The sequence below is a fragment of the Colletotrichum costaricense genome, assembly GCF_030867565.1.
Source record: "Colletotrichum costaricense strain IMI 309622 chromosome Unknown Scaffold_4.1, whole genome shotgun sequence".
NCBI classification, from domain to species: domain Eukaryota; kingdom Fungi; phylum Ascomycota; class Sordariomycetes; order Glomerellales; family Glomerellaceae; genus Colletotrichum; species Colletotrichum costaricense.
In genome coordinates this window covers 915,643-936,904 of record NW_026848233.1, presented here as the reverse complement: position 1 = coordinate 936,904, position 21,262 = coordinate 915,643, and the positions used below count along the sequence as shown (strand labels likewise).

Sequence of the window (21,262 nt, the reverse complement as noted above, 5' to 3'; positions counted from 1 at the left end):
GTTGGCCACATCCTAGCAAGACCCTGCTGTAATCTTGGCTTGCTACATTGGATACCAAGCCAACCAATATCAAAAATAAAGCTCTCATCGTGGAGGCGAACTTGGTCTATCGAAGAAACGTTGTAGTCGGTTACTCTCCTGAGAGTGGATTGGGGACGGGGAGCTCTTTGCCAGGCAAGTGGAAAGGGAGAAGAAGCCCCGAGAGCAGGGCAAAGTAAGAAGTGACGAATGGAAAGAGAAGAGAGGGGTTTTTAAGCCGAACTTCATACTTCAAGGAACCGGGCCGGGCAATACCACATGCCCAACTTATTTATTACACTTACCTTACCCGAGGGATGTTCAAAATATGTGATGACTCTAGCTTGAATGCCAATATTCCTGCTACCCAGTCTGGACAGGGCTGAGGCAACCGTGATGCAATTTCATGACAATTGTTCAGCTGAATGGCTTCGCATTCTTCGACGCCTAACAGTCGTTGATGTCTTAGATCAATATCCTATCGTGCAATGGCAATGGCCGTCCGATTAGCCACCATACCTTTGTGTCTCGGAGATATCCCGGATTCATCACAGCTGAGTAGACGGGAAACGGTACCCGACTTCATATGTAGCATGATTGATTCTTAACAGAGTACCTTTTGATTCCAATTAGCAGATGCAGGTGGTCGGCCGACCGCTTCCGAGGTGGGCGTCACGTTGGGTTTCACAGGACGGAATTGGCTGAATCGCTGAAGTACAGCCAATAATGCAATCATGCGCAAAGGATTTCGATATCACGTCCGCGCATAGACCGTGAAGACTCGATCTATTGTGCGGGTGTGCTGCAGGGCTGCCGGACGAACCCCACAGCGGCACCGTTGACAGGATGGCTGGACGACATTTTGCAGGTTCTGCCTTGTGGCAACTTCCTAGGACTCAATCCAGGCAACGAAAACTTGGATTTGAACGGAAGGCATTGAATCGATCATGTATGCGAGGACACTGACGCCTTCAGGACATTGCAACACGTTGAGTACCTAAGATACCTAGGTACCTTCCTCCCAGGTAAGAAGGCTTCCCAAGGTATCACCGGCTCAACCCATTTCCATCCTCATTCGAGCCGTCTCGGAAGCTGATCAAAGCACAACAAATATCATCATGGAGCCTCCAATCAGTCATTCAACATGAGCAATCGACCCATCTACCAACTACACAAGGACAGAGAGAAACGTGAAGAAACATGCCCTCCCCAATCCCCCGCCTCCTCCCACCAATCTTCTCAATCTTCGACTCGGGCCTCGCCGAAACAGCAAACAACCCCCTGTTCTACCTCTCCCACGACGCCGAACCCTCCGAGACAGACAACGCAATCGGCATCAACATCCACGCAGGCCCCTTCTCCACCGCGCCCATCATCGCGCATCTCACCCACCGCCTCGTAAGCCTACCGGGCTAGAAGACCCGTCGCACCATGCAAGTCCACCTCGAACAACCGCAGTCTCCCCTCCCTCCGCGCCCCCGCCGCCGTGAAAGCAACTCCAGCGACACCCCCAAGATCCTCCTCCACGAAGACCGCGGTCGACAAGGGAACGCTCTGGGCTTCCGCTCGCTTTTCAGCCGTATCATCCGCGGGAGAGGGTATCAGGGCCTATGGCGCTTCACGATGCGTCTTCGGGATCCTTGTTGGGCGGAGATGACGACCGATGTCGATTTCGAATGGAGGCATAGTCGAGGGTTATCTATTCGGACACTACGCCTTTCAGACGGGTGGCTTCTCTAGCGGAAACGCACGCCCGACGAGACTCGCATCCTGAGAGCTCCACGACAGTCGTATCTCGGAAGGGGAGGCTATGCCAAAGTAGACGAAGAGTTAGTCGCCATGATATCAATTGACCCCTCGCGACCGTACCTTGGAACAGGATTCCGATTCCTCAACTCCGCTGCCATTCCCCCTAACGCAAAAGAGACTCCCTTCTTGAACGACGACTTCGCGTTGGTGGCGATCATGTCCGGTATTGGTATCATCATGGGCGAGAACGAAACGTTAGGCGGCGTGCTGACGGCTGAGGAAATACAAGCTTCACAGAGACCTCATCTCAAGCGCGCCGCATTAGTAGAGAAGCACGCCCGCGAGGCAAAGGAATGGCTCGCTACTCTGGACCTCCTCGACGACAATGACCGTGACGACGAGCCACCTCATATACGAAGGGCTGAAAGAATAGCTCCATGGAGGGACCTCCACGGGTCAAGAGGAACGGTCACACGGGGAAAAGAAGGAGTCAGTGGCAAGACAAAAAGCTCCAAAGCAACACCGCCTGGAGATCGCCGACAGCGCAGTCTATCAGCGCCCGAGACTTCTTCGCAGCGGAGGGCAGCTGAGAAGACTTTGCATCACGATGCAAGTCGTAGACAGGAATGGGAGAAGAGGCCTGCCGTGTACGTGCCGAGGAAGAGGGAGAGAACTGCGAATGCGTCTGCAGCGACGAGACGGACTACGCCGCTGCGGTCTTCACAGAGGAGCTCGTATGGGGATCGAGACCCGACGAGTCGGAGCGTCATCTTGGCACAAGGAGGAACGCAAATTGAGTGAGTTGATGGAGTATGGCGTGAGTTTGATGGTTTGAGGTCCTTGAGAAGCTAAATCATTTTCGAGGAACGGTCTTCTCAAGCACGTCTGATTCTGAGGTGTCCAGAGGGGTTTCGAGGTCGGTCGAGTTGGTGATGGCTGGGTGGAGGAAATATCCGGTGCAGGCTCGCGCTACAATGACAGTACTAGCAGTAGTAATTCATGGCATAACTATGGCATATGATTTGACTACGCGAAACCGAGCGTGCGATTCCTTTGTGTTCGTTTTGTGACGATTGGGCAAAAAAGAAAAATGAAATAAATCGATGAACTTACAAGACTGCCTGTCAAAGACCTCGCCCTGCTTGCGGATTACTTATTCTAGAAGAGACATATTGTGCAGAAGTAGTACATTGGGATCTGTAGATGCCCGAAGGAGCAGATGTTGTAGGGTCGTAGTAGGACTTGCAAAGGGACTGATTCTGGCTCATGGTTATCCAGACTATGAGTATGGACACGCCGCCTTCACAAATACATTTGACCATCCAACCTTCCAGGAGATTGAAGTTCCTGAACCAGGGAAAGCGGTACTCTATGCGTTGTTTGCAATGCAGAATCTGATAGGGCATGATGGAAGGGGCGTAGTCATTCAGAAGACAGTCGCTGACCAGGCTAGATGACCCCATTCCCAGACGAAAACTTATCGGAGGACTTCGTGCCAACTAATAAACTCAAATTATGTCCCCTATTCACTGATCTCGCTTATTGTCACAACTTCTCGCAAAGAGACAAGCGGACCATCAGTATCCAGGTACATGACCGAGGCGGCTCCTCCGGAAGGCTCCGATTAGCTCCGCCCTCGATTTTTCGCGATATGCAAGGCGAAAGAATCGAGCAAGACACTGGACAACCAATCGCTTGTGTCTCAGGAACGCAAAGCGGCAGAGAAAAGTTGAGAAATATGAGGACTGAACGCAGAGAGACGATAGAGACCAGCATCACGGCAAGCGTGTTGCATAAGATACTTACACAGCCTCAAGCCCATTCTTTGAACATCGTAAGATGCCAAGACAATACCCATTGGGCCAAGCTTCACTGTGGAAAATCGTAAGCTCGGTTTTTCTCTTTCCGCGCTTGCCAGTGTGGGTTCTGGCTGTGATCGTTTTCAGCTGATGTAGTCGTGATCTTAAACCCCGCATCGACGGGTGAGAGAAGGGAGGACAATCTCCGTATATCCCCGGATCTGCAAGAAGGCCTTCGAGATCCCCAGGATCTCGAAGTGAGCGGAGAAATCCATCAAACGACATACTTCGGAATGTAGAGACGGGCCCATCATGGAGCCGATGGTCGTCAATGTTGATGCTTGGCCTCTGCAAAGCCGCCACCGCAGGAATGGCAGCCTTGCCCTAGCTGGGGGCCACGAAGAAGTTCCGGAACGAATGGCTGACCCAGGAGCAAGACCGATCTACAGGCGGGCGTTCGGTAGGCTAGCGGCTCGAAGAGAAGGTGGCTTGTATGGTTGGATTCATCGTCGGAGACGATTTCGACCAAAGCTAAGCAAACAAGCTCCCAGGTCGTGCCAATGGTGCGTAAGCCAAGTCGGTTGACCTCTTGGTTGTCCCTCCATTAGCGGAGCCGCGATTCATGGCACAGCGCCTAGTGGTGTGCGAGGAATTCTCGTGCCCGTCTTGTTATGTCTGCTGCCAAGCAGGAGGTAGCCGCCACGTTGTTGATGTTGAGCAAAAGCCTAGCCAAGGAAAGGGGGAAAACGGACTCGGGGGCCTTGGCGTTTCTTGTATCTGGAGCTTGGGTTGCTTGTAAGTTGGTTCGACCAGGGACCGTCACTTCGGACACGTCGGACCCCAACAACAATGTCCTGAAGCGAAACAAATGTGCATACTGATGTCGTTTTGTTTCTTGCTACTGTCATCTAATCTTAGCACTCGAATGCGTTGCGTAGCACATGCGACGGACCCTGAATTTGTCAGAAACAAGCAGAGTGGGAACATCCTGTCGCAAGCTATTCCCAGCGTCGCAAGCAGCACAGACAGGGTGTCACAGGCCAGGCGTTCTCAAACATGCGCGGTGCTCCGAAACATGCTGATAAGAACCAACCCACCGGGCGATATCCAGCGATGAATGTCGGAATATCAATACCACAGTCCACATGTGAAGAGGTTGGGAAGCTAGTTGCGACGCAATTCCAAAAATACGAGCATGTGCGGCCTTTCCAGGTTCTAGGCTTCTAGAAGTATTCTTAGTCTCGCCGGGGAAGGCTTTAGCTGTGAGACATTGGCCGGGGCAGCGGGAGGCTCGTCAGCAGCCGTTCGATTGGTGTCAACCAAGGTGCTGTGGCCTCGACTCTCAAGATCGCCCGATTGGACCGAAGGTACAGTGGTATCTGCACAAGTTGCGAGTTTGAGAGATCGGGGACTTTCAACTTCTACTGACAGGCGCTTTGGTGGTGTCGTAAAGGGGCCTTGCGGCTCACCGCCGTTTGGGAGCGGCGAATTTGAATGATTCGGACAAAGTTCACGGTGGGATCTTGAGTTTCTCGGTGCGCATCTCCCATGGTATGATGATAGCGGCCGGCGGGCACGGTAGTATTCCAAAAACCCAGGGTAGCACGCCGCGGCAGCTCGCCGGAGCAGAGGCCAGAAGGCTGGAAAGGATCTCGAAACGCTCGGGAGATGCGCCTGCAGATGTTTTGCCTCGTTGCGGTAAGGATTAGGATGCGCGCCGGAGCATAGTCGAGTGGTGGGTGGTGACGGAGGTGGGGTGATGGGAGAATGCACTGGTGCAGACAGGCGCATGGCCGGCCAGGTGTTGTTGCGCTTGCGAAAAGGGCCCGGTTTGGCGAGGATGATGGACCCGTTCTTCTCCGCAAGGAATACTCGGGGTTTGGGGTTGAACGGGGGAGATGTTGTTGGAGAGGTGGGGAAGATGGGGAGACGGGGAAACGAGATTCGGTCGAGAGACACTTTTGTGATTACGGACGGTCGATACGTGGTTGAAGGACTCTCCCACGTTACGGCGAGGGGCGGGCGTCCTTCCAGGTTGAGTTTAGACGAGGGGCGGGCAAGTCGAGGCGAGAGGAGGGACGGTGGCCGGTGAGGTGAGGTGAGTGGTCAGCGGTGGTCGGAGAGGTCGAGTGCCGGGGCAAGTCGCATCAGGCTATCAGCCTCTTGGGCTTCTCTGGAAGCAGTCCAGGTATGATTGCTCTGTGCGGTACATTAGCTTGGATGTAGCGACTGGGATGTGGGAGGAGTTTTGGCTGACTGGCGCTCCGTTGGCGGCAAGCAAGTCAGAGGCAATGGCGTGGTTTCTGAGGGTACAAAGTCTTGGCAAACATTGCGATGTCGTGTACTCATGATAAACCGTAGCCCGTGGATGGTTCAGTTGGTGGTGGTGATGACCAGCAGAGAGGATCCCTAGATGCGACTATGGAGTATCCATACCTTGGCCTCGGGCCATTTGACCCAGCATGACTCGGCATGAGGTGGATTGAAGAACGATCTCAGGCGGATGACTCCAGACTCCAGTCCTTGTTAGACCTGCTAGACTGGAGATTTGACATCTGGAGGCCGGGGAAACAGAGATTGGGGAAATTTGCCCGTGGGGAACGGTGATGCAGAGAATGTGAGGGGGCGAATACGGAAGATACCATTGGGCAGAGGTGGTGAAGTTGTGAGAAAATAATTCGGAAGATGGCCGAAGATTCGCAGGCCAGAGGAGGGGGAAGTGGAGACGTTGGCGCTATCGGTGTTGCGCCCGACGGAGGGAGCCCCCGGTTGTCCCCGGTCGTGCCTTCCCAAGAACCGTCTTTGTCATTTTCCTCACAAGCGACGGGGGAAGGTACGAGGTATCGAGAAACGGTGGAAGGAAGGAAGTAAGGTAGGGAAGGAGCAAGTGTCAGCTAGTGGCAGAGGCAGTGACAGTAGGGGTGGAACTGCCTTCCGACGGACTATCCAACTAGACGCCCACAAAGGTGACGAGTATCGTGGCCATGCCAGGAATGCGCAAGTAATACGGAGCCAGCAGACCATTTGACAGTTTCGACGGACCATCCTGGGGCCCCGACTTGAGAATCTCTGGGGAATTGAAAGGGTCGCGGGGATGAAGAAGAATGGACACGCAGTAGTCCGGGTTGGTGGACACTCACACGCACCAATGTACTACCTAGGTATTTGTAGCGTGCCATTTGCTAGGTATTGACGCTTGGGCAACTAACTGGGTTCCAAAGTTGCAACACTTAGGTACATGGCCATTGGCGGATAGCAGTGCGCGAATTTCCTCGACTTCCATTGTCACTTGTATTTTTGCCCTCCACCATGGCCCATGATACATTTCTCATTGGCCAAGAGACAACACAGATGAGAGACATTGTATTCTTTTCAGTAGTAGTCGGCAGTAATACGGATGGTGCTAAATTGTTAGTATCAGGCCACAACGCCCGTTAAGCTTATTTCCCCGTTCCCCCATCATCTTGTACGGTGGGACGGACGCTGGCTGGCTGCTAGTGCATTGGGCGGGCATTGCCCATCACCCATCACCTAAGTACCCATCAGTGCGGGATCGGCTATCTGCTAATCCAATGGGGGATCATCTGGGGGAAATCTGTTCGCGGAGCTGTCAAACGTGTCAGACGTGTTCGTTTGATCTCGCGAACCGCTCTGCTGGAATCGACGAAACGACCTCACTTGACGACATTTTGTGACCTCGCCTCATTGATATTGTTCAGTTGTCGTCGACGTCGTCAAGTGCGGCGACAATTTACTCAACTCCCTCGCAGCGCCGAGCAACTTGGCGTGACGGGATGGCTTGCCGAGGAGGACACAAGCACTTTCTTGGCAGACTCATCGCCCGTTGCGTCTTGGCGACTTGGCCGACGTCTGGTCAGCGTGGCCCATCCTTGCCCGTCTGCCCGCCTGCCTGCGTTCCTTTCCCACGCTTGCGATTTGTGGTGTTGGTGTTGGCATTGGCGCTGGCGATTTTGGTGTCGCTTGTTCCCCCCCTCTCTCGCAAGTTGCAACCAGGTGGCGGCAGTAGTGCGAGGCATGGAAGAAGCATAATTTGAGAGGAGCACAGTCTCGCGCGAAGAAGGTGCAACTGAGATATCCGGAGTCGAGCGTGACTTCCCTCAGGTCGATTGCTTACGATGTACGTATCTACCTTGGTGGGCGGGATGTCTTCTGGCGCTCCTTCTGGAAGGCAGCAACCGATCGACAAAGGAAAGGAGAGGAGTCACGGGACGCCAGTGAAGGCGCGCTTTCCTTGTCTTGCTCTCCCTTAGGTTCAGGTCCCTGCTGGACCGGGAAGGAACTCTAAATCATCGTGAAGAGAAGACAAAATGAAGGCAGGCGTGATCGTGACCTGGTGGGTCATGCTGCTCAAGTGCCTCCCATTCGTTTGTCTTGCATTTCCCTCGTTCTTTCCCAAATCCAACATCTCCCGTCATCCAACATCTAATGGAAGAGTACGTACTCCTTACCTCTGACCATCTCCAATGTCTGACTCTGACTCTGACTCTGCTGCTCATCTTCCATTCCCTCCGGTCTCCTCTCCTCTTCTCCCACACACGCAATCACACAAACGCACACACACCTCTTCCCTCCCGCTTCATCGAAGGATTCGGCCGCGATGCAACATTGCTCAATCGCCCCCATCCAACTCTCCACAGACCAAACCCCAACACAGACAGCCAAGACCTCCTGGACGTGTGAGGCGCAAACTTTTTCTGCACTCGCTCCAACCTAACCCTTTTTCGCGGCCCTGACTAAGGTAACTTTTTTTCGTTCCTTCCTGGCTCCGTTTGGCGTTGTTTCTCACTTCTCACAGTGCACACTATCGCCGCAATCGAACCCCCGTTGCTATTCCTAGCGTTCCAACCTGCTTATTCTTGGCCCTCAACTCCATCCGTTTCTTACACTGCTCCGACAGCGCAACATCACAGCTATCGCTACCACTGCAACGGAGCCATTCAGAATTGTATCGCGACAAAGGCCAGCCATGACTGAGTAATCGAGAGTCGTTTTCCAACGGGTCTACTACGTGCCATTCGTTTCACTGTTTCCTATTCTGGTCTGCTACAGCGCAACCTGTACCATGCCCGAAACCATAGAGTACAGACACCAAGACAAGAGAGATGGAAGCGTGTGACACGTTTTGTGCGACCAAACGGACACCGTCGTCACTTTCTCCTACGCATACCAACCCGAAATGAAATCCATTCATGGAGACAAGAGGGTGTTCGGCCGGCGACTCCCAGTGGATTCGACATGATGCGCGTTAACTTGGATCCCGCCTCATATCGCATCTCACTTTGCCGCACTGGGACATGCCGGGAGACGGACGCTTGACCCATGGACCACGGTTCATCATTACAAACGCCAACCGACCTCTTCCCCATCCAGATGCCTCGCCAGTAGGGAGCTTGCTACCTAGCTGAGAAGCCGGCTGCATGGGGTGATCCATCATGTGCCGGAGTGAAGGCCGTCTCCCGCACGCGTGGAATTCCGTAGTGGGCATAGACCAGACGCTGGCTTTGCTTCCTCTCCCTTGCCAACGAACGCCATCGTATGCAATATCCCAACATGGTCCGCGCCCTCGTAATCCTCGTGGTCCCTAGCTTTCCCTAGCTCTCTCTCGGGATCGTACTTCGCCAACCACCATGGGCATGGGCATGGAACAAACACCCTGGTCTCCTCGACCCCCTTGTCTGCCGCCTTTTCTCGTGCTACTCGCAAGTTGCATGGTATCCGTATCGAGGCACGCCGCACGCTCTTCTACTCTCCCCGCTAGAAAGCTCTAGCTGCCATCTAGCAAATCTAGCTTCCATGTAGCATACCTCCCTCTGGTCTCCTCACCATGCTCATCCTGTCCTCTTCCCCGACGCCGACCCCGCATCATTGACTCCGACCTCCCCACGCATCCATCAGACACAGTTCTGGCCTCCATTGGCCAGCCTGCCCGCACTAATCATCACGCTTCTCACTGCAGCGTTCCATCATGGGAGATGATCGCTTTCGAAACCATGAGCATGTCGGTGCCATCCCGGTCACTCTGGACCTCGATACCGGTGCTCTTTGTTTTTGTCTCTCTCAACTCCTTCGAAACCACCTTATCCACCTGCTCCATGTTGGTGAACTCTTGGCACCGACGCGATGGACGGTCTGATGATTCGCCAACCTGCATGGCTATCGATGGCTTGCCCAACTATATGAAGAAGCTTTGTGCCCCCCTCTTCATCCCATTCTGTTGAACTCAACCAGTCGTGCCTCATCCTCTCATCTCTTCTTCCTCCTTTACCTCTCTCTTGATCACCGACATCATCTTCAACCACCTCAGTCCCTCATACACTTGACCGTGTCTTAGAGAGCCAACAAACGCAGACAGACATCCACCATGTCGACGTCGACTGCGCAGCCCGCCGACCCCGTCGCCAAGGGCGTGCTGGCCACGGCCAAGCAGTCCTTGAAGGACCTCTTCATCTGGAGACAGCGTACCGTTGTTGTTAGTCCAACTGGCGAGACGCACACAGAATGGCAAGATCCCGACCCAATCAAGAACCCCATTAGCCTCATGGCCCAGCTCAGCCCTCGCGACTGGCTCTTCTTCCTCTGCGGTTTCTGCGCCTGGACCGCCGATGCTTTTGACTTCCACGCCTTGTCTATCCAGACCACTAAGCTGGCCAAGTACTACGACCGCTCGAAGACGGATATCACCACTGCCATCACCCTGACTCTGCTTCTCCGTTCCGTCGGCGCCGCCTTCTTCGGTCTGGCCGGTGACAAGTATGGTCGCAAGTGGCCCATGGTTCTCAACATGATCATCCTTGGTCTTTTGCAGATTGCCACCATTTACAGCAAGACTTTCCAGCAATTCTTGGCTGTGCGCAGTTTGTTCGGTCTCTTCATGGGAGGTGTCTACGGCAACGCCATTGCCATGGCTCTTGAGCACTGCCCGTATGTCAATCAATCTTCTACCTTTCGTCACTAGCTCGCTAACAGATTCCCAGCTCCAACGCTCGTGGTTTGATGTCCGGTATCCTCCAACAGGGCTACTCATTCGGCTACGTCCTCGCCGCTTGCGCCAACCTCGGTGTCGGTGGTGGCACCGAGACCTGGAAGACGGTCTTCTGGATCGCTGCCGGTATCTCCATCGCCGTCGGTCTTGTCCGCATTGCTTTCCCCGAGTCCCAGCAGTTCCTCGAGGCCAAGGCCCACGGAAAGAAGTCGGCCTCACCCGGCGCCTTCTGGCGCGAGACCAAGAAGATGCTGGCCCAGGAGTGGAAGATGTGTGTCTACTGCATCATCCTCATGACCTGGTTCAACTACTACTCCCACACCTCGCAAGACTCGTACACGACCTTCATGATTGCTCAGAAGGAGATGGACAACGCTGGTGCTTCCCGCGCCTCCATTCTCATGAAGGCTGGCGCTTGCGTTGGTGGCACCATCATCGGCTACCTGTCCCAGTTCGTCGGTCGTCGCCGTGCCATTATCGTCTCTGCTCTCATCTCTGCCTGCCTCATCCCCGCCTGGATCCTCCCACAGGGCGAGCGCAGCCTGAGTGCTAGCGGTTTCTTCATGCAGTTCTTCGTCCAGGGTGCCTGGGGTGTCATTCCCATCCACCTCAACGAGCTTTCGCCCCCGGCCTTCCGCTCCTCTTTCCCAGGTATCACCTACCAGCTGGGTAACATGATTTCGTCCCCGTCTGCACAGATTGTCAACGCCATCTCCGAGAAGACCTTTGTCAGAGCCCCCTCAGGCCACAGCGTCGAGGCCTACGGACCTGTCATGGGTATCGCCACGGCCATCATCGCCATGGGCATTGTCGTCACCACCATGTTCGGACCCGAGCGTCGCGGCCGCAGCTTCGAGCACGCCGTCGCCGGTGTGCAAGGCGAGGCCGTCGAGACCAAGGAGATTGACGACCACGACGAGGAGAAGGGTAGCATCAGGGCCTCCAACGTCGAGGACACCCGCAAGGAATAAGATCGGTCGCTGCCGGGCTCAGCGATAGACGTACAACACTTTTGAGAAGTACAACTGGAATGATTTGGAATTACGGTACACAGGTACAGGAAGGAGGCCGGGCATAGGCCTCCAATGGCTGTGATGCCATACACAATACCCCATGGGAAGCGCCACGGCGCGAATGAATGAATATAAAGATTGATACCATTTTCAAAAAAGTCCCCCTGTCTTACCGCACTCGCTCGTGACGATCAGCACATGTGTGCGACATGTTGTTTCAAATCACGACATTTCTTCGCTCGTGTGGACAAGCTTTCCGCCAAGCCGCTGGCTGAGTATCGGCGTCGCTGGGCGTTGAAGCTTGCGAGTGCTTGTCTCTGTCTGGTTTTCTTTTGCATTTCATGGGAAATTAGTCATCGATGGTGCTAGACCCGATGGAGGGCGGAACCGGTCCAGACTAGTGCCCGGGGCCCACTTATCCCGCTCTATCTTCTATTGCCGCGTGAGCAGTAACCGGCGGTCGGCTACTTGCCTTCTCAAGAAGTCAGATTGACAGTCGGCGTCTTGAGACGGCGATGGGTCACTCTCGATTTGCTCAGGGAAGCCTCAACAATGATTTCTTTGGCTTGGCCGGGCTGTCTTTAGGTTGTGCAGCTGTTCTGGTTGGGTCTACTGCCTGAGCCCATACTCCCTCAGGTTCGGGGCTAGAGTGCTTCGCAGCGAAGTCCCTTGCAACCCTGGCAAACGGTTGTAATTCTCACGTCAAGGCAAGGTTTCTTGCCGTTGGAATTAAGAGATTCTACAGAGCCCTTGATCCGAGTTTTTATCAGATCACTACAGCCAGACGTATATCACTACCTTGTATTCTCTCAATTGTACGGCCAAACCCCCGGAATGGATCATGTATGAGATTTTTCCCGCGTTGCAATCTCACATCCCTCCCTTTCCCCGACATCTCCAGACTCCACGTTTTCTAGGTATGTGCAATGCAGGGTTTTTTGTCAGGCGGCCAGGCCTTCTCCATCTGGGGTTCGTCCAGTCTGTGCGGTGAGACATTTGCGATCAGCGATGCCGCGATGTTGGAAGCAGTCTCGTACGATGTGCAGTGGGCGCCAAACGTCGCGATGGGGCCGGTTCGTGTGCTCACCGTCCCATGGGTTGGTTCATTGGGGCACCGTTTTATTGGCGTCCGTTGTGGGGTGGTGCTGTTGGTGAGTCCCGCTCGCTCCAGATTTCTCCAAGAGTTTTTTCAATGGGGGCAACCCCGCTCATGTTCCTTTCCCCTCATTTACCCTGTTGCGCAGAGACGTTTTGTTCGGACTCGCTCCAGTCTGGGCGCTGAGATTTCACATGGTTCCAGACCCAGCTACTCCGTATAGTGTATACTAAGTCAAAACCGTCAATGTCAGGGTTGAGATAGAGGGTCTAGTGGATCTGGGGGGGAAAGGACGCGTGCGCGGTGCGCGGAGAGAACACCGGTGCCTTCTTTGAGCTGAGCCCAAGGATGTGGGCGTGGGGTAGGGAATATTTCCAGTTAGTGAAGTGTTCATGTACGAAGTTGGCAAGGTTGGAAGAGATTTTGATCTGACTCCATCGCGAACCCGAGGACTTGGCAACCTTTCCACTTTTCTCTTCTTCCCTTTCTTTCTTTTCTGGGATCTAAATTTCTTGATGCGAGGTATCCTCCTCGGATGTTGTCCGTTCCGCCCAGGCCCTAATATCACAACCCGACCCGGGTCTTATGTATACCTGCGGCGCAAAAAAAACCCAGTCTCTTTTCGGGATTTATTTACTTATACGGGTTTGGTATTGACATCTCTCCCGTTGACCGGGGTTCTCCGCTGCGCTGCGCCGTTGGATCTGTGCCGGTGGATGAATGGCCGGTTGTAGGATGCGCTTGAGATGCGTGGAATGAAGGAGCCGGCGGTGGGCTGATTCCGGGTTCCGGACGAGCGGGATAGCATGGGGGGGTTTTTGTTTTCTTTGAGCATTCCTCTGCTCTAGTTTCACAGTATTGCTTAGCGATAATGTCGACTGTTCAAAGAATATTGGCGAAGCGCAAGGCGTGACGCTGCCGGATCTGCTCCCAAAGGCCCTCCTAACAATACCTTTGTCTCTGAGGCCACCGAGCTGCTGTGAATATGGTCTCTAAGTTCTCGCTGGACTGAGAAGTCGTTACTAAATACAAGCCGACTTCCATAAGAAATAGCATTTTCCGCACGTAATGATATCACCGAAAATGAAAGACTACGACTGACAACTCCAGAGTCAGAGCCATTCTGCATATAGGTACTACTTGGGAGGGACGAGATAATCCGGCAAGACGTATAAAATGGTAATCTAAATTCAGCCCGTTCAACTGAGGACTCGCCCACGAGCGAAGACAGCCCCGATGAGGTCAGATGGAGAGATTATCGAGACCGCTCTGGACGAGTGTTGGTGTTAACCCTTACCTTGGCGTACCCTGGCCGTATCATTTCGCCTCGAGCTTTTAAAGCTCGGCTTGGACGACTTCCAGTCCAGCGCCAGCAAGGTCTGCATACGCCATATACTGAGCGAATGGCAAGCCCGTTGGCCTCGGGGCCTGAGCGGCTAAGTAGTAACAGAACCGCGAAACGTAGGATGCAAGGTTGGAGACCTCGCCCGCAACAGCCGCTCCTCGTTCCTGGTCCATCTCTTTATCGGCGACGACATCACGAGCAATTTCAAAGAGATGGTCCAATGAAATGATCGCCGCCGGTGCGGCGAGAACAGCATCGACCATTGCTCCTGTGGTGCGAACAACATCCGCGGGACTCGCGACGACGAGGGATCGGAATCTCGTGTTGGGAAGTTGGTTCTGCACAAGGTCATTGAAGACGATGAGGGCACCAACTCTTATGATAGTAGTCAATTTTGAAAGCCCACGTATTGCCACATCCTCGATCGGGGCATTGTCCACGGCTAGGTCGGCTATCATGGCAGAACCTTCATCGAGGACGAGGAGACTCGTCGAAACTTTGCTGTACGGGTTGTCTTCTGCCGGAAGCAAGACCTCACAGTAGTCGACGTACGCTGCCATTAATTTGGTCGTGCTGCCTATGATGTGGCCCAGATGATAGATCTCCTGGCCAAAGGTCCGGCCCGCTGGCTTGTTGGATCTGGTTGATGTAGGCGACGTAGGTGCTGTGCTGATCGATGTGACAGATGCAGCCGATGAGATTGAAGTCACCGAGGTCTCGCTTTGGTGAGAGTTAGGTTGTTGTTCCTGGAGGGCCATGAACGTGTTCGACGATTCGGAAACAGCTCCAGCCGTACCCATGTGACTTTTCTCCTGTCCGTCAAACGATTGAGCCCGCGACCTGGATTGCTTTGAACCAAGACAAGTTTGCAAAGCCTCCCAGTTGTCAGCGGCAAGGAATGCTTGGACTTCCGCCTCATGAGCGGCGAACGGAGCCTCTTGATTGGCGATCTTGTAGATCACCGTATAGGACATGGCGGGAATCCAGCATACCAGATCGAGGTAGGTCACATCTGATATTCCAATGTCGTTTAGGATGTCAGAGATGACGGGGATGTGAATCCTTGTATCCAGAAGACCGATCGCACTGTCAGCGAGGTCGATGAGAACGGTGAGCAAGGCGTCGACGACGACCTGGACGGTGGATAGCATGGTGACGCCGACGATCCCAACGAGCTCTTTCAGCACCGCTTCAACCGTCATAGACGAGAATCCCTCGGCCAAGCTTTTGAGCTGAGCATATGCATCCGAGAGAGTCTGGCCCTCCTTCTCAAGCGCGTCAAGAAGATCGTTGATGGCCTGATGCGACGCATCCCGTGCCATTTTGGGCGTCGCCCCGACGATTGTTAGATTCGCGCCATGGTTCTTGTAGTGGGTCATCATCATCTGAAATCCCGAGGTGTGGCCCTTTGCAGGATTCGAGGCGCTTGCTCCTGTCGGTTGTGAGGCCTTGCTGCCGAGCATCTTTGAACAGTCCGGGATACCCGCCCAGTTCTTGACTTTCTCCTCGGCGTTGGCCATCTGCACATCAAACATAGACTTGGTAGTCTGGATGGAGGCTACCTGGCTGCTCAGCCACTGCCTCGTCATGTTGCAAAGGATCTTCTTGGTCCGTTCGATATCATCCCAATCATAGAGAAACTCGACGAAGGACATGACCTTCTTGATGCCAGTCTTGATGGCGTTGAAGATCCACTCCGCCGCCCCGACAATGGCTTCGACCGAGGTCAATGCGGCGTGGTAGACTTTGCCGGAGATGGTGGCTACGAAGTGCCATGCTTCAGTGGCATCGTCCTTGATGATGTCGATGACATGATCCACGTCGGATTTGAGCCAGCGGAACAGGTCGCCGGCCGCGATGGCTACATCATGTCCCAGGCTGTCGACCGAGGACGAGGACGTGTAAAGCGTGTGTGGTATCACGCTCATACAAGATCTTGGGGTGACTGTGGGCTTGACGAGCCCATACGTTGTGCCGAGTTTGCTGAGACTGTTCGCGACGTTGGCCATATCATTCGATGATACAGTCTCCTCTACGAGAGTGGTCCACGTAGGTGTGCCCCTAATGCCGCCAGAGACCGTGTTGGTTGGTACTTTGGCGTCCCGGAGGGCTCCTTCGCTACTGAGAGCTGCTACCGTCTGGAACGACTTCTCCATCGGATTGATGGTAATCTTGGCCTCTCCATTGTTGCAAGTTACCTTCATGAGAGTGCCGTTGATGCTGTCTTGCAGTGCCTCAACAACTGTCAAGCTCCCGGTCGCATCCGTAACCACCGCGACAGGTGCCGGCCCAAGGACGTAGTAGATCCCGTTCATGTACACGGGTGTGCGAGAGCTGGTAGAAATCGACAGATTGACGCCAGTGGCCGGAAGTTCGTGTTCATCCAGAACTTGGATCGTAGTCGTGTACGACTTGAACTGAAGCGGCTTGGTCTTAGTCCCCGTGGCCTCGAGCTTGATCTCATCCACAGCCCACAACTTTGCGTCCGTGCCGGTGGCCTGCGTCAATCTCTCAAGCTTGCCGGAACCTGATGTGAAGATTGCATTGCCGCCGTCGCTGCGGTTGAGGTACGGCGTCATCTGCTCCACGCCGAACACGATTGGCACAGGGACACTCCAGGCCTTCTGGTTGTTGAGCTGGCTGGATGGGCAGGAGAGGTAGTACACATCGTTGCTGGCATTCTTGCCCCAGATCGTCGTCACACCTCTATGCGTCATAGCTGCAAGCTCTGTTGTGCCCGAAAGTACGTTGCTCTCAAGCAATTGTGTGGCCACTGACCCGTCAGTCTGGCATTCAGCTGGGAAATAGAAGAGAGTCGAGTTGCTGACGGCGAACAAGTCCGTCGTTCCGTCTGGAGACGCGAGGGAACCGGATCTGCGAGCGGCGGCGATGGCAGATGCCTGCGTCTTTGTCGGCAACTCGAGGCGACACGGCAACGGAGGTCCGTCACCGAAGGCGTTTTCAATAGGCACATAGACAAGCTGGGCCGAGTCCCCGGCGGTTCCCAGGGTGTACACCCCGTCAACAAACCCGTAGGCCACTCTGCCCACGCAACTCTGATAGTAGCCCTTCTGAATGTCGACCGGAAGACCATGCAAGGTCCAGGATCTACCGGACGTCTTATGGGGGTTGACGTAGTAGCGAGCAATGTCCTTGTCTGCCTTATTCGACGAGCGGTCGATGTCGACAATGATGTGCTGCCGGCTTCCCTGAGGCTCAGCGAACATGACGCGGACAATGTTGATAGACTCCGAACCAGCATCGCCTTCTGCATCAAAGTCGATTGTAGACCATTGAGGCTTCGCCGTCCAGGATGTGTCGGAACTGGAGTTGCAGAGAGAGAGCAAGAGCTTGTCCGAACCCCCCTCGGACACCACCAGAGCCATTCCAATGGTGCCATCTGTGACGCTCTGTCCCACATCAAAAGTGCGTACTGATGTGGAAGCAGACGAGAGGGGCGAGAGAGGCATGCGAACCCAGCCGGTCTTGGTGGTGCGGCTCTGCTCCATGATCACATTGAAGACGTTGTCCGTGCTCAGCGAGAAGAGTAGCGAGTGGCCGTCGTCAGTTTGGAGAGCTTCGAACTTTGCTGTAGGAGCCACGATCTCTCCCTGGATGTAGTTTTGAATGAGATCGGTCGTATGGGCCATGGAATATGCCGGCGGGCCGGTGGCTTCAGGAAGCTTCGGTGCGGGTCTCGTCGGAAGATTGTCCGACGAAGGGTCGGTAACTGGGGCATCTACCCGAGGCGGCGGCTGGAAGGGCTTGGTTGGCGCCGCGTACGTGATGTCGCAGATCAAGTCTTGGTGGTTGGAGAATCTGGCTGATGTGTACGTGAATACCTTGCCCCCAGGGAACACGAAGTTGTGAGGCGTAGCAAAGTTGATACTCTCCAGGTCCAGGCTGGCCAGCTGTGTAACCTCGGCCTTGATGTCCTTCAAATGGTCGGTGATTCCTGCGTATATGTTCCCCCAATAATTGGATCCAGGTGACTGTGAATCATCTTGTTTCTGTGATTTAACATTTTTGATCTTCAAATGGCCATTCTGGCCCACAGACAAGTTGTAGGTGTCGGTGATTGTGACGTCGTATGCATTTAGTGGTGGCTGGGTGACACGCTCGCACATCAATGATATGACGACCCACAGTCGTTGATTGATGGTGATGATACTCCCATTGACCTTTACCTCACAATAGTAGTGAGGGACGACTTGGAGACTGTCGCAGAATACGCCCATTTCCGATTTCTCGCATTTCACACCAGGATAGCCTTCGGCAGACCAAGTAATGTCGATGATCCAATCGCCCTTACTAGGGTCCTTTACGTCTCTAATTTGTGGCCATTGACCAGGAGAAAAATGTATCACCGGTTTCCAGTTGCCCCAGGAGTCGGTAAATTCGATGTCAACTTGAGAGGTGAGGCAAGAGTTCCGAGCAGATGGCAGGATGATGTTCATCAACTGCTCGGCGAATACACTTCGCTTGATGGCAATAACACCACTTTCGCTTTTCACCTCCCCGGGCTGGACCCAGTTCCAGTGCCAGTAGGGATCCGAGACTGTCGGAGCACTGTGGCAGTTCGTCATGCAGAGATGGTCGAGGGTCGCTGCGGCGGCCTGTTCGGGAGTCGGATTGTTGACGACGCAAGCATTGGAGTCCTTGTACCGGCTGATGCCCACTTCAACCGAAGTCACCTGGAGTGTGGAAGGATCTGGATGGTCTTCAGCAACGGCGGCAACTGCAAGAATCGGTTGTCCGTAGCTCTTGGCTGCTTTGCTGTAGAGGTCGACGAAGTTCTTCTGCAGGATTTCTAAGGCGGGGGAACCGACTGGAATCCCCACGAAATTGGGTGTGCTTTGATCGGCAGCAGTTTCTAGATCCATAAGAGTTTGTTGAAGGCTGTAAGACTTGCTGGGAGGAAGATAGTTGAATTGAGACTTGAGGTTTCCCATAAGCTCTGGGCGGTGATTAAAGTAGGGTGTCTCGAGGCCCCAGTCAAGGCTCTTATTGAGGATGTTGACGTCCGTCTCGATATACCACGGCGATCCAGAGGGCTGGTTCCAGACGTTCCAACGTCCGTTTGCGGATGGTCCTTCGCTTTTCGTATTCTGAATAACCTGGAACTCGGAGCAAAACATTCGGAAGAGAGACTTGCCGTCACTCTTGCCGAGCTCCAGGATTGGAGGAAGCTCCTTGGGCATTACGCCTGGGGGCACACCAATGCGAATCTTCACGCCAACGACGAAGTTGTTTCGAGTGAGCTCTTCAATTCGAGGGTCATTCGGCGATGCACCATCCAGGATCTCAAACGGGTTGACCCCGTCTGTCCTCTTCAACAGTTCATCGAGACTGATCTGGGTTGTGGCGTTTCCGTTATTCGAGTCCTGTGGCGGCTATGTAAGCAGTTGGTCGATAATATTGACCTCCCACCTGGCATTTTGCCATAATTTTTCATCTGGGAATACTTACTGAGATATAGCAAATATAGTCAACTGGCTGGTTACTTTCCCAGAGATATTCCAACAAGCCAGAGTTAATGCTGGCTTGAGTTGTGCTGACCACGAAATCATATCCGTATTTGAGGTCTGTAAGGTTAGAGTTGTTGACGTCCATTGCTAATAGCTTGAATAAGCGAATATGGTACTACAAAATAGTTGATCTGATTGAGAGATGGCATAGAAGTCTTTCTTATTATTTGCTCACGACATGCATGGAAAATCGTCTTCTTATACGCCATTATAATCACCTTACTTATGTGGCACTGTCTTTTACAAACACCCGTCAAGCTCTCATGCCCTGCTTATCACCATGTATGCGGTCGCCACCACTTAGATACCAGATTCTCTGTCCATAACTCGGCTAGAAGCAGCCTCTTGCACCGATTTGGCTTGGATACTCGCTCATCGCTACTAGCGAGTTCAGCTGTATTAGCCACAAACTTAAATCAAGTTCATACCTCGCCACCCACGGCTTGCCTACGACTCCAAGATCGCAAATCCAGTACCAATATTTAAAAGTTTATCGGGTGAAAACTCTTCTTCTGAGCGACTAGTTGGTATGTCGTAGTTTTCGCTTCAATACCACTGGATTTTTCAAGAAGCACTTGAATCACCACCAATTTGTGGCTATTGTGTCTTCGGCCGATGAGTCGCGACCTGCAAAAGCCATGGTGGCAGGTAGCTCTATGCAAGTCTTTACCTTTTCTCGACTAAATGCAGATACCTAAAATCACACTGAGAATAGTGATGTGATTCACTTCACATGATGAGACGCCCATTTTGCCACAGCAGATTCCCATGGCGGCTTTTCCCATACCACAAGCACAGGTTAGACACTTTGAGGCGTCAGACGATCTGAGGCTAGCCGCCAAAGCCTAGGGCATAGGTATGCACGTATGCAAAGGTTATCTTGGAGCTGAGGGGACTGCCAAGACCGATCATTCATTAGGGCAGCCATGTCTCGTAGGTGGCAGAATTCCAAGACAGCACGGCGTTCTTGCCCATGTCCCCAGCTGCACAACCCCGCTGCAAATGACATGCGGTGAGGCCTCCTCGGTCGTCGCCACATATCCGTAGTGTACGTTAGACGGCTTGTCATCATTGTCGGATCTGCGTATTTCTGAGACAGAAGGAGATCTCAATAACGCACGCATACCATCGAGAGGAGGCGAGAGAAATGAGCCGGCCCCATTCCCAGACATGGAATAGAAAGTTACTTCATGTTCCACAGAACCCAGAACGACGGGAAATATTGCTGCCTCGCGGAACCAGCCGTGAAACGAATCTATCACCCCGCAATGGCGGCTGTTCTAGACGTAGTCTATAACTCAAACGTGGAGACTTTGGCTAGGGATTTGGGAGGGCCTTGCGCCACTGATCGACAAGTGCGCCTCGAGAAATCCTCAGCGCCCGTCCGGGCGACTAAAATGTCTCACCAGCATTTAGCAGCTGCTCGACAAGTTCAAATCCCCTTCAATTTGCAAAAAACAAGGGCAGAGAATGGAACCCATCTCTATTAGCTTTGTCGTCCCTAGCCAACGTTCTAAAGTTCTCAATGCCGAAGACATATTCCTGTACGCATCCACTTGGTGTCATCGTGCATTGATCCCTAAGAGAGCCATGAGAGAGCCGCCTCAATTTATTGATAAAACCATGCAGTTCCGATATCGATGAAACATCCACTACCTTATATCAGCTCAATCCGTTGAGTCTCGCATCAATTTTGATTGTAATGTGACTG

General features: G+C 53.5%; 7 protein-coding genes across 7 annotated transcripts; 2 read left to right on the top strand and 5 right to left on the bottom strand.

Annotated features, from left to right (window-relative positions):
- Positions 1–1,218: 1,218 nt before the first annotated feature.
- On the top strand, positions 1,219–2,564 carry CCOS01_04340 (uncharacterized protein; the record flags this gene model as incomplete). Its single annotated transcript, XM_060452522.1, has 4 exons — positions 1,219–1,416; positions 1,477–1,683; positions 1,807–2,414; positions 2,459–2,564. The coding sequence occupies 4 exons, from the start codon at positions 1,219–1,221 to the stop codon at positions 2,562–2,564; spliced, it is 1,119 nt and encodes a 372-aa protein (XP_060316480.1).
- A 1,330-nt stretch (positions 2,565–3,894) lies between these two features.
- CCOS01_04339 (uncharacterized protein) lies at positions 3,895–4,053 on the bottom strand (the record flags this gene model as incomplete). The annotated part of the gene is made up of 1 exon (XM_060452521.1): positions 3,895–4,053. A coding segment is annotated over one exon (159 nt), but the record flags the coding sequence as incomplete, so codon positions are not given.
- A 238-nt stretch (positions 4,054–4,291) lies between these two features.
- CCOS01_04338 (uncharacterized protein) lies at positions 4,292–4,474 on the bottom strand (the record flags this gene model as incomplete). Its single annotated transcript, XM_060452520.1, has 1 exon — positions 4,292–4,474. One exon carries the CDS (start codon positions 4,472–4,474, stop codon positions 4,292–4,294), a length of 183 nt encoding a protein of 60 aa, XP_060316478.1.
- A 4,506-nt stretch (positions 4,475–8,980) lies between these two features.
- CCOS01_04337 (uncharacterized protein) lies at positions 8,981–9,139 on the bottom strand (the record flags this gene model as incomplete). The annotated part of the gene is made up of 1 exon (XM_060452519.1): positions 8,981–9,139. One exon carries the CDS (start codon positions 9,137–9,139, stop codon positions 8,981–8,983), a length of 159 nt encoding a protein of 52 aa, XP_060316477.1.
- A 395-nt stretch (positions 9,140–9,534) lies between these two features.
- Positions 9,535–9,738, bottom strand: CCOS01_04336 (uncharacterized protein; the record flags this gene model as incomplete). Its single annotated transcript, XM_060452518.1, has 1 exon — positions 9,535–9,738. One exon carries the CDS (start codon positions 9,736–9,738, stop codon positions 9,535–9,537), a length of 204 nt encoding a protein of 67 aa, XP_060316476.1.
- CCOS01_04335 (major facilitator superfamily transporter) lies at positions 9,553–11,540 on the top strand (the record flags this gene model as incomplete). The annotated part of the gene is made up of 3 exons (XM_060452517.1): positions 9,553–9,681; positions 9,919–10,508; positions 10,562–11,540. The coding sequence occupies 3 exons, from the start codon at positions 9,553–9,555 to the stop codon at positions 11,538–11,540; spliced, it is 1,698 nt and encodes a 565-aa protein (XP_060316475.1).
- A 2,473-nt stretch (positions 11,541–14,013) lies between these two features.
- On the bottom strand, positions 14,014–19,636 carry CCOS01_04334 (uncharacterized protein; the record flags this gene model as incomplete). The annotated part of the gene is made up of 2 exons (XM_060452516.1): positions 14,014–19,407; positions 19,493–19,636. The coding sequence occupies 2 exons, from the start codon at positions 19,634–19,636 to the stop codon at positions 14,014–14,016; spliced, it is 5,538 nt and encodes a 1,845-aa protein (XP_060316474.1).
- Between the last annotated feature and the right edge of the window lie 1,626 nt (positions 19,637–21,262).